This window comes from Diprion similis, chromosome 6, assembly GCF_021155765.1.
Source record: "Diprion similis isolate iyDipSimi1 chromosome 6, iyDipSimi1.1, whole genome shotgun sequence".
Lineage (NCBI taxonomy): Eukaryota > Metazoa > Arthropoda > Insecta > Hymenoptera > Diprionidae > Diprion > Diprion similis.
In genome coordinates, this window is record NC_060110.1 from 9,613,428 (window position 1) to 9,631,484 (window position 18,057).

The following is an 18,057-nucleotide window of genomic DNA, read 5'->3' on the forward strand; positions in this document are numbered from 1 at the left end:
CTCTCTCTCTCTCTTTTTGTTCTCATCTAACGTGAGAGGTGTTTATTTTATATCAGAAGAAATATATGACACACCAATTTGGAATTGTCTTTCTTCAAACACGGTTTATTTCTACGCTGTTTCTTCCCGAAACGGTCAATATTTGAATCGCATTTACCTTGGGATTCTTCACGATGCTAGAAGTACCTGCTCAGCATGAGAAAGTCGGTGAGTTCAGGTCTTTCTTTTGGGAAAAAAAACAATAATACCAAAATTAGTCAACGTACTTTGAACTGCTAATAGGTGTTCAATATATTTTTTTCTTTTTGTTATCCTATGATACGGTGAGATGTTCATTATATAGCCCACTATAGATTGTCGATTAGAGAAATACACACTCGCGTTCATGGATTATAATATTCTCTTTATCGACATCCCCGGATTACTTTCGATCGCCGCGATTACCGATCATCCTAAAATAAATTATTGCCCTCTGTTGATATGGAGAAAGTCTCGGGTGAGAATTATACGGATTATTGAGTGCTCCTCATATACCTACACAATAAAATTTTGCAATTATGAAAACTATTTCAGTCAGACTGCAGATTGTCCTGCAGACTCGATATTATATCGACGACGTCGAAATACTAAGTGCAGGCACTTGACAATGAGCGTTTTATCAGCATTTTTTAATGCCCCCTATTACTGTCACTACGTGAGTTTTTCTTTCTTTTTTTTTCTCTTCAATCGACTATTAGTATGGTGGATACCTACCCTGCAGGTGTTTCTTTGAATGCGATCGAACCATTCCGTCATTATGTCAGATAGATTATTGATAAAACACTTGAATTTCATATAGTATAATGGTTACAATTTATATCAGCAGTTAAATTAGATTTTGTGCAGAAATGACGTGACTGGGCATTTAATTATTGAGGTGAAAATATGCGAAGCTTTGTTATTTACCAGTACATAATCACTCTGCACATTAATCTACATAGTGATTAAACATTATTCAACAATGAGCAGTGATAGATGAACCTGACTTTATACATATCACAAGCCATGTATAGCAACGGCATAGCATTATCAATAAATTCACTGCACGAGCTATTATATTCAACGCTTGTTATAACTACCTACTTAAACAATGATAAGCAAATGTTTCATTCCACGTCCGTGCAGAATTTACTTGTACAAGACAGAGAATGGGAAATGAATTTCTGTACAGGAATCAGTTAGGGATTATTATTTCATATGCCTACAATTCGAGATTGATCAGGCCAATCTTTACGATGCGAGTATAGATGATTGACCGTCGTGAATATCTTTACAGCATATTTATTGTTATTAAAGATGCTCGAATTCCCTTAATTCATTTAAATTTTATATACTGCGCAGTGCCCGAGTCAATTTTCAGCCTGTTTAGGTGTAGATGGACTTTACCGGATCCTCCTGAGATCTTTTAACTCTCTTGAAAGCTCGATCATAAGCGTTTTAATCTAGATACATATGCTGCATTTGAACTGAAATGACCAATAAACACCCGAGAGCGATAAGCCACGTTGCTTGGGAAATTTTCACGTCCATTGATTAAATTATGTTCCGATATCGGCAATGCTTATTTAAAAAAATTGCATTGTTCTGCACATGTTACGTTACGTTGTTGGTTTTCGTCGAGGCAAAACTGAACAATACCAATGATTCAAATATCACGATGCCATCTTAGAGACATGATTGGGACGAATTTGTCCGCTGATTCTCGGTTGAATAGCAAAATGTAAGATCGACAACGCCTCTAAAATAATTTATTCAAATCTGACACGTATCTATTTACATCGTGCATTTTTTCACGCTCGCCATTCAGTCAAGACTATTTAAATTAATTTGCGATCATTGTACACGCATCAGAGTTTAAAATGATCTGCAGAACACAAAAAAAAAAAAAAAACTTAAAAAATAATCACGCATGCAAGTACAGGTTTTTCGAAGATACTGTTACACGCGATATTCGAACCAGATTCTTTCTCTTCTTAACTGGATTCTTGCACGAATCGAAGAATCGGGTTATACATCGCAAAGAGTGATAATCTTCATCGATCACTGACCATTTGGAGCCAATTGCTGGTTGGCGAAAATTTTTGCAAGCCTCACGTTTTCTGTATTACAAGGCAGCAGGAGGGGGATATCAAATTAAGCAGCGTTGTCAACTAGCTTCGCAAGGAGGATTCAAGTAGTAATTTATTTCCCTCGATAGGATATCTTATCGCTTATACTTTTATACAAGGTATTAAAAGTACGTAGGTACGTACGTGTATATAGCAGGGATTTCGCAGGACAGTAAATACGTGATTATTTACGTGCGATACGCGTATGATATGCGTGTGCAGTATGTACTTTCCCCGCTTGATTGAATAAGTGTAGCGCAATTTCCGGCTTGGATAAACCGTGCAGAGCAGCATATTGCAATGAAGTTGACACAACAATTTGCAAATCATCGTGTCCATAAGCATATTATTTTATACATGGCTGTAAACAATTGTACTTAATGCAAGTGCAGAAAAATTGTTTTACTATACGGATGAGAGATATTCATTATGTGATAGATTAAACATTATGTTCGTATACTTCATACCTCTCGATTTACGTCTAATTGGCCAGTACTGTGAAAAAAAAATGTCCAGAAATATTTCCGTCCATTTCACGTCATCGTGAAGATTTTTTGTATTAATGATTTTTCGTACGACTGACGAATGTTGTGATATAAATTAGTGCAAAAATAAGACGACTTATAAACCAGTGTTCAAAAACGTCTGTAATAATTCAAGGGTTACTATTTCGACATCCGAGCTACTATATTAAAGTTCAAACAAAATCGGTGATGTTGAGGGTCGATGGCAGGTTGAGTTTGCATGGAATCCCCCATATGTATAGTATTTCTTTTACATCTTTTGTATCGCTATATAGATACCAACAATTTTCACACTTTATAATAACAGAGATGGACAGTTAGTCATAATCAAAAATCTTGCGTTTATTACCAAGCTCACCATGCCGCCGTGTAATGTAATACTCCGAGTAAAACAAATATCTGAATATTTATGTAATACACAGACGAAGTTTATTCAATACTAATGAACATGTCGGAAGTACATTGTCAATATAAAAATCAAACTCGTAAATATTCATTTCTGCGAGTGTAACGTAATATAAATTCGATAAAAATATGCAATCTGAATGTTTTTTCTTATTTCCCTTCTTTTGTTTACTTGATAATTTTCAATAAATAATTAAACGTGTTGTGTATACGCTGGTATTATAATATATTAACCTGTTCGTATCGTTATATTTGCAGCACAATCAACAGCTGCCGATGACGGTGGTGATGGAATTCAAGGACGGGATAACGATACCGGTGAGCATTCATTTATTTATTTACTCCCGTATAATCATACACATCGATAAACGTATAGATAAAAAAAAACGTGACGTCTCCATACCATAAATCACGAAGGGCAAAATATATTTCCGCAAAGAACGAAAATTATCGTAAAATAAAGAATTGAATTTACTTTATCAAACATCTTCCCCGCCACCGTATTACCATTATTTATTAATGTATCATGAATGAATTGAAAAACTGAAAGATAAGAAAAAGAAAAAAAAAAAAACTTTTTTGGCGTATCCTCTGTAACCTTCGATGCGAAAATCGTGAATAGTTTGCAAAATATTATACCGTATAATCCATGCCTTCTGCGGATAAGAATAACGGAAGAAATGTCGCGGTTTTAATATAACAAATAAAACTTTATTTATTCTTGATAATGATTTCTTGTCCAGGATGGAGTATAGCGTTAGTGGAAGTGTTTAATGGTACTCATATGTGGATTAAACACGTCATTTTCGTCGAACATAGATACGCGAAGCGAAGGAAATGTTTTGTCCAAGTATAATATGCTCGCTCTTATCGAAATAAGAAGTTCGCACGGAAAAATAGAGGCCAGTATCAATACAACACGCAATTATTATGCAAAGCGAGATACTTGTCATAAGGGGTTCTTAAAATACTTCGTTTCCCTCTTCGATGATGATGCTACCAATTTCAGATCCGCGCAAGGGATTTATGTATATAAAAAATTCGCTTTGCCCAGGTTTAATATCATACGTGGATCAAGTGACTTTCCTGCATCAAAAATAGGTTCACCGGCACCAAGATCTCTACTGATTCATTCATTGCTGTTTGCATTCTGGCATGAAAATGGCGCGAAAATTTAAACATAGTACAGGCTGGGCGTAAGACGGCGTAACACCGGATGCACGCGTGTTTGACAGCCTTGTTCGTCCGGATGTGCGCGCAAAATTATAATACTTTATATACAATATACGTGTAATTTAATTACGTTATGCTGTGCAAGCTCTGCGCAATTATCTTCTGATCCATACGCTGTTCCAAAATCGTTCATTGTAATACGTTGCGATTTGAAATATGTCAAAATTAGTTTTTCCTATTAAAATTCACACTTTTTTTTATTGATTCTACGGCTTGTATAATTTGTGGTATTTCTTAGATCATTTTTCGAGGTCGTCATGCTCGTTCAACCTTACTGACGCACTGCAGACTTTTAAATCGACACTAATCCACGTCATTCGTTTAAATTTGAAGGCAAATTCTGTTTAATAGATATTATATTATACTGTGATACAAGGCGCAGTCATCATTACAAATTTCATTCGGCAATACCTGCCATCGCAATCAATAATATCACATTCAACCGAGATACATTTTTGACATTCTACTTTCTAAAAAAATGTTGAAAACTATTTCAAGGTCCTTAATCCTGGGTTCTCGAATGAATAAAATTCATTACCCGTGTCAAGTAATTCATTCAAACAAAAAATTGTAGAAAAAACTTGGTGCCCACATACTTTAATATCGACATGATTATCAGCTGCCGTTTTCAAAACTCATCAGACAAATGTGCAGTCTAATCACCTCCGGTCGGTCTTTACTCTTCAGAATGAGGTGTTAACGCCATATTTTACAGTCGCCCGTTTACTCGCCGTACACGATTGTGCAGTTAGCGAGAGTATGACTCGCTGTCTGTAAGGTAGAGCTCTGCACTACTGGACAAATACCTTACCGCATATGGATATACGTGTCGCAGGATTTCTTACCGACGAGACAACGCGTCGTGCGTCGATAACAGGCTGGGCTTGTATTGCAGGTTGATTTATCACCTGTCACTCGGCCGCCTCTTACCTGTGCAGCCCAAGCCTCGCAAGACAATTCAAATTTACCGGCGTGTCTCGTGCGATAATATCGACGGAGCGTATCTGGATCGGTACGAATTTGCCAAGATCCAGCGATCCATTGCGCCGATAGATCGCGAATGCACAACTCGAATGATAACTGATACGATTTGAATTACTGGAAACGCGTCGACGAACAGAATTGCGGTTTGCCGATTATGATGGCAATTAGAGGACATTTAAAAATATCGGCAGAGCGATTAATGAATCGGCTTATTACACGATCATCGCAGAAGGATGCTGCAACTGCCGGACGGATCGACGCTCTATGCTGCAGCAGCCATTTGGAGTACATTATCGTTCTCTAATATCAATATTAACTGCTAGAAGTTCAAGTGTCAGTTGACCTTTTCTTTGAAACGGCAATCAACATTAGTTTAGTCACATCGCGGGCAGCTGCTTCCTCCTTAGGGGCATTCGAGAAGCACGTGACCATGTACGAGACAATAGTTATTTGCCAAACGAGCCAAGTCGCCTCAAGGTTTTGGGTAGAGCTAGTCAAAATTTCGCAGGTTTAACGTATATCAATATTAGCCAAATCGTTTAGTCTGCGTCTAACAATCAGAGACTGCAGCATGATATATAGCTGCACATATATATAGATATATATTCATCACGAACGATTCAAAGAGTTGTCAAAAAATTTTGCCGGATCATTTCTGGCTTCGATGTTTCTAGGTATCACCGATTAGTGAATTCCATTCACATACTCTCGATTACGATAAGTAGCTCGGCGTTGATCGCAACTAGCGAATGATCGATTATAAACAAACAACGCAGCTCAGACGATGAACGGAATAACAAGTGAAATTATTTTCATCTGAATGATCACCAATGACACCTGTGTATTAAAAATATTAATTCAACCTGGTTGAATGATTGTTTGACGTTGAAAAACACTGCGCACCAGAGAAAATGATAATTGATCGAAAATATATACGGAATACCTTGTGACTTATGTCCTTAAGCCGATAAACCGTGTATCGATTTCGATTATTCGCAGTCTTGCAGAACGTACGTAGGCATGTATCTACAGGAAGTACGATTGTTCCTGCCTGTGCAAATCCTGTTACCGCCGATAAAACCGGGCTTTCCATTCTTCCTTCCCTCTATTTTTCTCATTGAATGTATACGTATATCCTAGCTTCTTTGCATGTGTTTTTCTTTCGTCATCTAATGCTATCGATCGATGTGTAAACGTAAACACGTATATATATTTTGTGTGACAAGTAGTATAATTGAATTACGTGACGACTGTTAACGTAACAGGTTTTACACGCTTACTAAACGAGCTTTGGCTAACGATGATGCTGTCAATGACGGGTTTGCAATTCTCTTTTTTTTTGTTGTTGTTGTTTTTCATTCCGTTTGACGTAAAAACAAGCTATGTTCACATGGGGTAATAAACCGTTGAAAAATTGCGGCGCAAATCGAGACATTTAATTAGTTTGTGCGGGACCATCAAACCTGATATCTCAATCACCGTATTAAATATCGATTAATTCTTTGGAATTACTTATCGCATCGTTTCTTAAAATCGATACACTTATCTCTCAGTTCTGCCGTAGATTCTTTTTCTACTATTTCGATAACAGACCAAAACAATAACACAGAGTCTGATCTGCCGATCGCGTTGAATTAACATAGTTTACAGATTTTCTGTTAAATGCTATCGTGATTGTTTTTATTTTTTCATTAATTTTTTACCGTAAAAATGATGAAAATGGATGGCAAACTTATCTCCAACATGCATGTATTACGTATTTCGACTGCAGGAATAATTTTTTCGTCATAGAATTACGTAATTTCTACTTAATGAACACGTTTATCACACGTGTCCGCGGCTTTATACACAGACGACAATATGATAACAATGAAAAATACATCCTAACTTGTGGTTGCATAATTAACGTGCAAGTAGGATGAATTTTCACATGGTCGGCCACGGTGTGCGGACTAATCTCAATTTAAAATAATTAAACGAAAAGTCGCGTCCGCGTCATTTCCGTTTCGACGGAGTGCGAGAAACATGCTTCAAACAATTATTATCGCTGTAATTCGAGTAACGAATATAATACGACAAGTACACACGCATTCGTCGTGTCCGAATAAATTGCCAAATCAATGTTGATCCTGAATGTCTGCTATGGCAAAAAAAAATTTGCTACAGGATTATACGATTATAAATAGAAAATATATTCTAGATCATTCCACAGACCAAGACCGGAAATCCACTATTACAAACTTATGACATAACAATTTATTTCAAGTGCAGAAGTAAACGTAAGAAAAAAAAATGTACAAAATTTTATTACATTTGATATTTCGGTCAAGTGTTCACCTGCCGACAATAACTTTGAGTCTCTTGGCAAGCGCGGACAGAATCGGGTATATAACTTGTTGTAAACTTGAGTCTTTTGCTCGGCCAGCACCTACAAAGAGCCGCATGCATACAAGGAGCCTGTGGCCTATGGGGCACGTAGAACAGATATTTGACTATAACGGGCGGCCTCGACTGCTTGGCAACAAGTTTGGCGATTCTGGCCAATGTCCTCCGCCGAAAGATGTAGCTTCTATACGGTTATTCATTCTCTGGACAAGAGTTGACCTCCGTGGGAGCCAACAATTATCAACCAAGCAGAAACCCTCGATTCCTTGCTCAGATATCTTGATATTTAAAACGCAAGGGCTCTCAGTTAAAGTTCTCTCAACCCAGTGACCTTGTCATTTTTAGAATAGATGGCTCAAGTTACGCACCTTAAGACGACGAAATCACACTTTCGACAATTATATACCTTTCGAAAAGGCAAGAAATGCTGAGATCACTTCGGTTTGACTCCTCGAGGGTGATGACCTAACGTACAACATTCATTGTCGTTGGGAAACGGGCGAAAAATATTAATTGGCCAAACGTTTGACCAGCTTTTGTATGGTTACAAAGTTAGAACAAACAATTCGCACATTGAAGGTCACACCTAAACGCAGTTGTAGATTTTAATAATGTCCTCCTCTATAATGGGAGGTCAATTGAGTCTTGATGTTAAAAGACGTGGACCGATAATGAGCCGTCAGATATAACGAATAAAGAGGAATTACAGAGTCGTACAAATCGAACCCAAGGCTGTAACAGAGTTTTACTTTCCTGACGAAAATATTCCGGTTATGTTTGTACCCACGTATAATAAAGGTAAAATTTTTACGTTTCACCTCCAAGGTTACACGTGCTTATAACTAGATGTTCCAACAGCAATTCCAAAAACCGATGAGAATTTCTGCCAATACGAAACAGCGTATATAATATATATACATATGTAACAAAAGGCTTCATATTTCTCGCGCAATTTGGTGACACAATCGTCTTATCGCTCCAAGCAACTGCAATCGCAGAGGGTGCATGCATTTATGCTCTATACAAATGTGTGGCTGTTGCCCTGGTAATTGGTCTTGCGTGTTCGCCATATGTTGGTAATTTAAGAACAAAGAGTACAGCCGGAAAACCGCGCTCTTGCAACAATCGTCAAAGCCTGCAGAGTTAACGACAATCAACTGTATTTGCGACGTTATCGAACGACGGACGTACATACGAGTATATACAGTACCTATACGTATATGTATATGGATATATGCCCCTGATCCTCTCTGAACGTTGACATTGAATGCCGCTCGGTCAAGGAAGGTGATACACCTATGTGTTATCACACTTATACGATCGATGCTTATCGGTGTCTAGAATCATCATATTCACGACTAGCCAAAATTAAATTGCAATAGTTTATACGCCGTTTGTCTGTATGTGTTACAATAAACTGCACGCTGTGCAAACGTGAAGAGTTCAGTATTACCGCGGTGAAAATCCCAAAACGAAATTTAAGCGTCCGATTTGAGATTGTTAAAATGGCAGAGGGTGACAGCCTGTGAGAATGGCGCCGATATCACAAGTCCCGAATTCTTCGGTTGTTGTTCAAACGGATCATGAGCCGAGATTCATTGCTACCAAATGTGTTTTGTAGTTGAAAAATCGGGACCTGCTTGAGTGGGAAGAATCGTACTTTTAATTTCAAGTTCCGATTTTCATCGTACTATTTTCCAACAATTGGATCACATTTATTTCAACATGAGTCTAGAAACTAGAAGATCTCTTTTACAAAACGAATACCCTGAAGTCAGTTCCACTTACTTGACCTAACACCGGTAAAAGAAAACAAAACGAAGGAAAACGGACGACCAGCGGAACCTGTTGACTATTTTATACGAATCTCTAACGATCAGTTTTCTCGCACGCGTGTATCTACATACGTGTGTATGATATATGTATACTTGAGTTTTATGCTGGGTACGTAAGATTATACATAAAAATCCGTGACCATGAAGTAGAAAAAGTGGCCTGGTTAGCTTAGAAAGTTAAAAATATGAGTAGTGATTATGCCTGGTGATCGTGTATGTCGAGAGGCAAATTAAAATTTACAACCACCTACGCGAATTTTATCTACCCGTTGATCAGGAGGTCCCTCTCTCGTAATTGCATTACAAGGACCGATTGCTACGTGGCATATATACATATTCCATTTCAACATCACCGATAACAATTAAGGTCGGAAATTTGCAAATTGTCTTAACTATTGCGCAGTGAGTCAGACGTACTCCCGGTAGGTAAATTGTCTTGCCTAGAAACGTCATTGAGCAAAACAGTACACAGCTGTGAATCCTTCGGGAGTAAGGCGGTGAAAACGCATGCGAAATTCTTTATGTCGCTGTAGCTTCCGGAGAAAAAGCCACGAAATTGATATTTTTATGAACTTCTATTACGCGTTAGCGAATTAAATTTAAAACAGAGGATGACAGACTGACAAGCCCAAGGACGTAGTATATTCGCAATTACATGTACTGTACGATAATAACCAACGAAAACAAATACAATGACATTACATTACATTACCGCTATGGTCGTACTTACAAGCCTTAGAGATACTATATGGCTTGCAAGGAATGCTAATGCGTTGTTGCTCTCTGTACCCGACTGTCTTCCTACGGTAATTTACCCAGCATAAATGGCATTGAAGAATATGATTTTTCGTTTTGCTCTTCTATTTTCTATCCTTTTATTCAATGGTCACACGAGTACTTGTAGCATGCTCGATGTGATATGTAAAGAAAAAACACACTTTACAACCATTTTTGTAATGTAGAATTTGAACAATTCGTCCGATTCATTATCGTTGTTGGTTCTTTCGAAATTCGTAATGTGAATCCGGTACCTACTCACGAAAGCGAGACGAGAGAAGTTGTTTATTGATTTACTCACTTTTTGTTATTATTTGCTTAATTTTTTTTTTTTTTTTTTTTTTTTTTTTTTTTTTTTTTTTTTATCTCTTTTCATTCATCCGCTTGGTTTCACTTCGGAGACGGAGATTTTAGGCTGAAATTGTCTGCTCTTACTTACTTACATACCTTTTTAAGTCTACAACGTATACACGCGTAACTTTTGTGCGCAAAGAATCAGTCGCAATTCTAATACGCAACTGGTCAACAGTCTTATTTTTACTGCATCAATTAAGAGGACAACAGGCTGCAGGGCACTTTGTTTTGACTGTAGTCAAGTCGTTCTTTTTCTGCAGCCTCGTAAAATATAAATGAAACAAGACGAAATACGCGAGTGCATGCTGGTACGCAATGCAAGAAGGCCTTCGACTCTGATGGTGCGAGCTTACTTCTTGGAATCACCTTCTCACAGATAACCAAACCTCTAGTGATCGTTGAACCTTTCAGTGCATGGGGACTTTTTTTATTATTTAAATTTAGTGAAAAGTCGGGGTGCGTCGTACAGAAACATTTAACGAAATTTCACTATTTGGTAGTAACGTAATTTGCCGTGTTGCCAAGGTATCGCAACATCATGGTTTCAGAAGACCTTAGTCCACTGATTGTCTCATCTCGCCGCGCTGTATAATTCCTGAATACAATTGCTCGGTAAAAAATGACCAAGAATCCCAGGCGTTATTAGGATCACGCTGCGCGGCGGCTGGTTGTGAAACGAGCAAGGTTATACTCTTTGTCCGCTATTCCAATTTCATGCCTGGCAATGAGTAGACAACCGTCGACGAGTTTCATCTGGACCAGACAGAGAAAAAGTCTGGGGATCTGTTCGCAGTTGGAGGAGGAGGAGCGAACGGTGGATTCCCGAAGCCTTCATTCAACTCACCTCAATCGCCAAAGGTGAATGCACCGCGTTTTTTCGCGCCCAAGGTAATGAAGTATTAATAATGGACGAACGATGTCGAAGCCAACGAACATCCAGCAGGAAAACTTAATTTCCTTTTATACCCTTTTCCATCATCGAGTTCCGCAATTAGTCCTTCCTTTCATCTGGAAACCAATCGTCGTATTTGTTATCGACACTTCCGGTACTCCCATGTGATTTTGATAAGATCTACCGAGTCAATATGTCAATCAGCGGCATCCTGATAACCGTGCGGTTCGATTGAACGAAATTAGTCGCCTAGACATTGCGCAACATCGGACCAAAGCCACAGTGCCAGAATCCAGAATGAGATAGAATTCCCTTACGCGGGAAATTGAAAACAGCAGCTACTGATAACTGCGGCGATCGTGTCCCGCCAAATGAAATGAATTTAAGGATTTCACGTGGCTTGGCACCTGTCAGTATACAAAGATAATCTACCCACGGAAGCATGTGTAACCTCCGTTTGCACGATTGCTTGTGACGTAACGGCGTGATCACCTTAGTCAGTCGCCATTGCTGTCTGGTACGAACAGCGCGTTCTGCGACCTTGATGGAGCAAATGTTTTAACTAGTGTTCTTTGGACTTTTACACACTTGTACCCATGCTGTTTAGGCATTTGGGGTGGGGTTTGAGAGAAAAAGGCATCTGGATCAGAAAAACGTCGAATGATCCGGAGAGCACCTTGTTCCAGCTTTCAAGGATGCGACGTGTTTCTGTGACAATGAACCAAATGTCCTTCTGAGATCACGTAAGATCATTTAGACATATTCTAGAAAATACTACACAATAGAATCCATGCTCAAACATGCGGATGCTTTCGTATTTTTTCCAAGACATGAACGTTTATCCCTGCCCGCACACTTCTATGAAATCAGAAATCGATCACGTGCAGTGTATGGCCGAAGGCGTATCGTCAGTTCTTGTGTAATAATTAGTTGTTAGAATCCTTCGCCACTGGAGTATTCCCAGCAATGTTTTTTATAGAATTATATTGTTTTGCTTTCTCTCTTAATTTCTCTCACGATATATTTGTGGTTGCATGATTCGTTTACCAGAAACTGTTGCTAAACTCGTGGTAAGGAAAAGCAAGATCTGGTTTGTAATAATTGCGCCGCCGCCTGACCTTCGCGGACTGATCGCATTCAGATGAAAATCCTGAATCCCTTTAACTGGCCGAGGTGAGTCGATTAGCCGGTCATTGTCAGAGTTCACGGTTTCATATTCGCCACTTCATGTGCATTCTCTGAAGAGTGATAGAAAAATTCCCAATCGAAAAAGAGGTTAACGCAATAATTTTATTGATTTGTAAAATTTCTATAATTTATGAGATGCTAACAATGTCGCGGCAGCTCGTCGATCGATATAAGCTTGATTTTGTACCTGGTTATCATCGTCGAAATTGTAATTAATTACCTTTACGATATGTAATCTGTAATGACAAAGCAATAAGCTTTCATTCACCGTCGATACCGCTTACCAATCATAAACTTTCGTTACGAAAATCCCCGTTTCAAAATCACGAGGTCGAAAATTTTGCATTGCATCGCGATCTCGCAACTGCGCAGGTAGAGCTTACGGCGAATTGAGGCAACGAATATACCGCCAGATAAGTGCGGTTAATACCAGGAACGTCGGTATAATATATGCGAACAAACTATAGCCACGGCAGGCTCTGCGAGTTTAATCGTAATATTTAAACTACCGACGCGACGGCAACAAAGTGAGGAAAGCTTCACGCTAATCCTTCGATGATCAATATCGGCCATGAGCTAAAATCCGGTTACTTGATCAGCTGGGGAAAGTAATTTTTTCCCGCAAAATATTATAATGTGCAAGATTATTACGTTACGACAATCTTGTTGGCAATTTTATTTTACATGATGTGTTAACTTTTGCAATGTTTACTGAAGGACTAGGAAACACCCTTACAATCAGACCCCGGAATTCTGTAAACATTCTACGGATTACCGAAGATCCGCCGAATATGGATCACTCATCTAGTTCAGAGTCATCAATCTTTGATTGATCCACAATTTAGACACTATGAGATCAATATGACAACTCCAATTGACGATGCGACATTAAAACCATTGGTTACATCAGATATAGACGAATGGTTATATAGGTATGTGTACGTAGGTGCAGCACATTACGCCAGACCCAATTTGACTCGATGTATCATCGTCAGTCATTTCTTGCAGTCAAAGCGAAGCGATGACCCTTGATAAAAACGAAGGATTTACCTACGTGCCAGAAAACGAATATCATAAATTGAGAAAAATTACGCTTACGGTTATTCCTTCATCTCTTCACTTGGGCATTTGACGGTACAGACGGTTCAGCTTCCGTACGCTTCAGAGTTTTTGGGTCAGCTTTGTTCGTACGATTGACCGTTATCTACGAATATCTACACAGCTATCTATATAGTAGTCAACACATCGATAATGGTTTGTAAAATGTGACCCAGTTCTCTCGTTGACGTTTATATTTGGAACGAGACCAATCGATATTTTGTTCACAACATTCTACCGCATCTTCTTACAATTCCTCGTATTCACCAAAAAATGGTTCAAAATTATCGCGGAATTTCAAAAATGGTGCACAACTTTTGCTCTATGCTAATGATCGGTGGGTCAATTATATAGATATTACTGATACAATTAGGTATACTCTTCACATGTTTCTGGTGAAGTACCTGCGTAGGTACACTTTCATCGTTCGCCGATGAAAAATCAAGACATATCACGCGATCGAGTGGTTTTTTCAAGATAAAATCTGTCACGTTCCCTGTCTGAATTAATTGAATCAATCTCATCAAATCTGGACGTTCCCTTCATTCACATGTATCAAAAGTCATCGTTTCAAGCATATATGTATATCATTCAGATTTTGAATGACTTTGGCCTCTCATATCTCTCGTTTTAAATTATACATTTGATATTTTGATTGTCAGATCTCAGATATTCATCCATTGAGACAGGAGTGGAGATTTCATCGATTCAAATTGACGTTCAGATAAATCCTGGTAATATTAGAATTATACGCTTGTCGATAATACATTGTCGTCACAAGATTGTTGCTCAAAACATTCGTGTGCATATACAACATCAATTTCGACCGAAGTAGGACCGAAACATGTTGTTACGTGTTCGTGAGTCTGAAAGCACTAGTGAACTCGAGGATTTCGATTTCTCCAGCATCACCTTCTCGCATGCACTGTGTATTTGTAAATATAATCTGGTACAGCGTTTGAAGCGTCCTTGATTCGTGCAAACTGCAGAACTGACATTTAACGCTCTTACCTAACGAAGCGTGTAACGTCTAATCGTGAAAAAATTCATTGCGGAATAACAATTGCACATACTTAGCAAAGTTCACAAAGAAACCGCGGTATCGATTACGTGGCACACTTGTATGTATCTATACACATATATCTACTGGATATATTATATATATAGAAACCGAAATGTCGATTTGTACATACTTTCAGAAAGAGAGATGCAGAACTGTGTCATTGACAATGAGTGAAAAGAAAACTATGCAAATATTCGTCAACATGATGTTACCTGACTGCCTTCTCTCTGCATTTAGACAGTTCAAACGATTATTTACAAATTAAATAATCAATGCACCGATCTAAAACATATCGGCAGAGTGATGCTACTCTTCGTATGAATGAGATAAACTATTTCAGACACACAAGGTGTGTGTCTCGTTGCTTCACAATTATTGTGTTGTAAATAACATTCTCGGTGCGTGCAAAAACTAGTCCACATGAACAAATTCATTGTCTACGTAAGCATTACAATTGTTTTTTACTCCTACATAATGACAGTGAGTGAAAGTTCAATTTCTTTTTACAGCCGTCACTAGTGACGCGTATCAAGTACCGCGCCGCTAAGAACCGCCGAATAAATTGAAAGCATTGAAGACTCGAAAGTAAAACACTACTCGCTAAAAACAGAACAAATATACGTATTTTCGGCGGTCCATAACACTTACGTATGCACAGTACGGCACAGGGCTGAACGCTAATTTATGAATTAGAGTCTGGAGACCTCCACAATCGACAGTTTTTTTTGGGGGGAAATATCACACTTGGAACCATGAAAAAAACATTTGTTACTTCAAGTCAGAAAAATTTCTCTACGAAATCCCGCATAAGTTTCTAAATGTTTTTGTGAATATTTAAAGAAAACAAAAGAAATCGAGAAAATTTGTCGAAAACGTAAAATATTACAGAAAATTGTGTCTTTAAAGGTCCATAAAATATTGTGTGACTTTTAATGGATTTCTCTGCAAACATTTGTTTAAAAATAATGAGACGTCAGATATTTTCCTGTGTTCGTACGTTTTGCATTGCGGTGAAAGAATCGCAGAAAATTTTAAATAAATGAGACGGACTGTACAACAAGATATCAACGCTTGTAATTGAAAGAGGAATAAATTACCAGTTGAACTTGGAAAGCCTAACTTGCAGATAAATTTTACAAACTGTAAAAATGTTTAGCAGAATTTATGATTTTCGCTACGAGAGAAATCAGCTTCGAGAATCCAATGCGGAGTGTACCAGAGAAACTCAGCGAATTGTAGAGATATGCAGAAACTTTTAAAGCAAAATTTGACAAAAGTTGTCTGAAAAACTTCGCAACACTTATGTCTAAAACTTTCTGCGTTTTGCATGATAATAAAATTTAAAAAAAAAACATTTTCTGGCGAATATTACGACCAAAAATTTATTTCGTGTATTTGCAATCTATAATTCAGATCCCGAAAGAACTAGCACTTCATCCGTTGATTGAAGAAAAGTATTAGCTGTTCAAATAAAAAAAATATTGATTTCACGACTTTCCATGAACAAATCGTTGGTCAAGATACAATAATGCAAACAGCTTTATTTTGCATCTATCAAAAATTTATTCCGCTCTTCAAAACATAAGTTTGCGTCAGTAAAGTTCAAAAGTTTCCAGACATCTTAGGTACAGTTGATTCAAAACGCAAACCTCTTATACTTGTAACAGGCTTTAAGCTAGAAATATTTGACGGAATATATTGGTTTGACTACGGACCAAAATACGGTGTAATTACGAAGAGGAGTCTATGCTTCTAGTCGACATGAAAAAGGTGGTGCGAATTTTGAAAATAGATAGGCAGTATCAATCAAAATGCCTAGTAGGAAGAGGAATACTGCAGATGCTCGTAGCAAAATGGACGAGCGGAGAACCAAATACGAGCAAAGCGTGTTCTTCACGTTCCTCGGTCGCGCCGAGGTGTACACGTCTGGCCATGAACCAAGGTTCGACCGATCGGACAGAGACCCCGTCGGGACGGAGTAAAGATTCACTGAAACGAGACCCAAAGCTGCAAACTGGAGCCACCGGAGGCTCGAACCGTTACGAGCCTGAAGTCGGTTGTTGGCGAGTGGCCAGCTCCTCAATTCTCTATGCAGAACCAATAAAGTTAATCGCTCCGATAATTGGTCATTATTGTCATGACGACACCACCTCGATCGACCGGGACGAGAAGCGACGCAACTTGCACGACGTTAAAGCTCTCCAAGGAATGCTGTCTCTTCACGCGGCGCCACGAGAGTTATCCAACCGTATCGGAAGATCGCAGAACGATGATTTATTTCACGCATGTTGTCTTACGGGGGTCGCATAGAGAGGCCAAGGGCTGATCACCAGTTCGACATATTGGAATCGTAATGAAATCAACTCGATATCAAATCGAAGATTGTTAGTAATAATGTGACTGCTAGGCATTAGTGTCAGGCATCATTAGACAAGTCACAAGGAATTGTCGGTTGATTAGACTTCACTTGAAATTATGTCATTTTTAAATCCTTGAGAGGAAAATACACAAGTGTCTGTATCGAAGGGTTATGGAATCACTTGAAGTACTTTTATTTTCGAGTGACACGATTGGAAGTTGTCATAAGGAGTTGGCTTGGAAACCATTGAAAACTGTTCACAAGACTGGCTACTACTTGTCCAGGCTTTTCGAAATGAATGGTTTTTATAATGACGAGTGTCGCCCTTCCTTGTTAATAGTAAAAACCCTTGAACGAATAATATCAATTTGCGAATAGTGCCGTTATTGCTCGAGTAACCTGCATTCGCGGATCAAAGTCTATAAACGATCAGTCCTTGCAGCAATCTCAGACTGTGAACAACTATTGAAAAATGAAAATTGACTTGCTGATACGTGGTACCATCATCATTAATCGTTGAACTGTTCTCATTCCATTATTGCTTTCGCAGTTTCACTGTTAAGCGGAGTACCTACTGCATCCCTTATTGTTGCGAATTCGGCGCACTCGAATAACCCGAAATCACGCCGTTGGTGTTAAATAAGGTGGTGCGTCGACGTAGATATCAGTGTCTCTGCTGATATTGTATAAGATAGTGCGCACGCATTGCGCACCCTGCAGGCGGTATAAATAGTCAAGTGAAGCCAAAAATAATGAAGTGTAGCCGTGTCATCAGCGCCATGCTAGATCACGAAAGCCTCGATCCAGGCCGTT

General features: G+C 38.5%; 1 protein-coding gene across 8 annotated transcripts in view; it reads left to right on the forward strand.

The window, feature by feature from the left end:
• The window catches only part of LOC124407069, a 132,239-nt gene that overhangs the window by 75,834 nt on the left and 38,348 nt on the right, over positions 1-18,057 (forward strand). For 6 of the 8 annotated variants that reach the window (XM_046882883.1, XM_046882885.1, XM_046882886.1 and 3 more), the window contains exon 2: positions 3,335-3,394. In XM_046882883.1, the coding sequence (XP_046738839.1) occupies positions 3,335-3,394 (60 nt within the window). Of the gene's footprint in view, positions 1-50; positions 208-3,334; positions 3,395-18,057 lie in introns of those variants that run through there. The other 2 variants (XM_046882889.1, XM_046882891.1) reach the window with 1 other exon arrangement.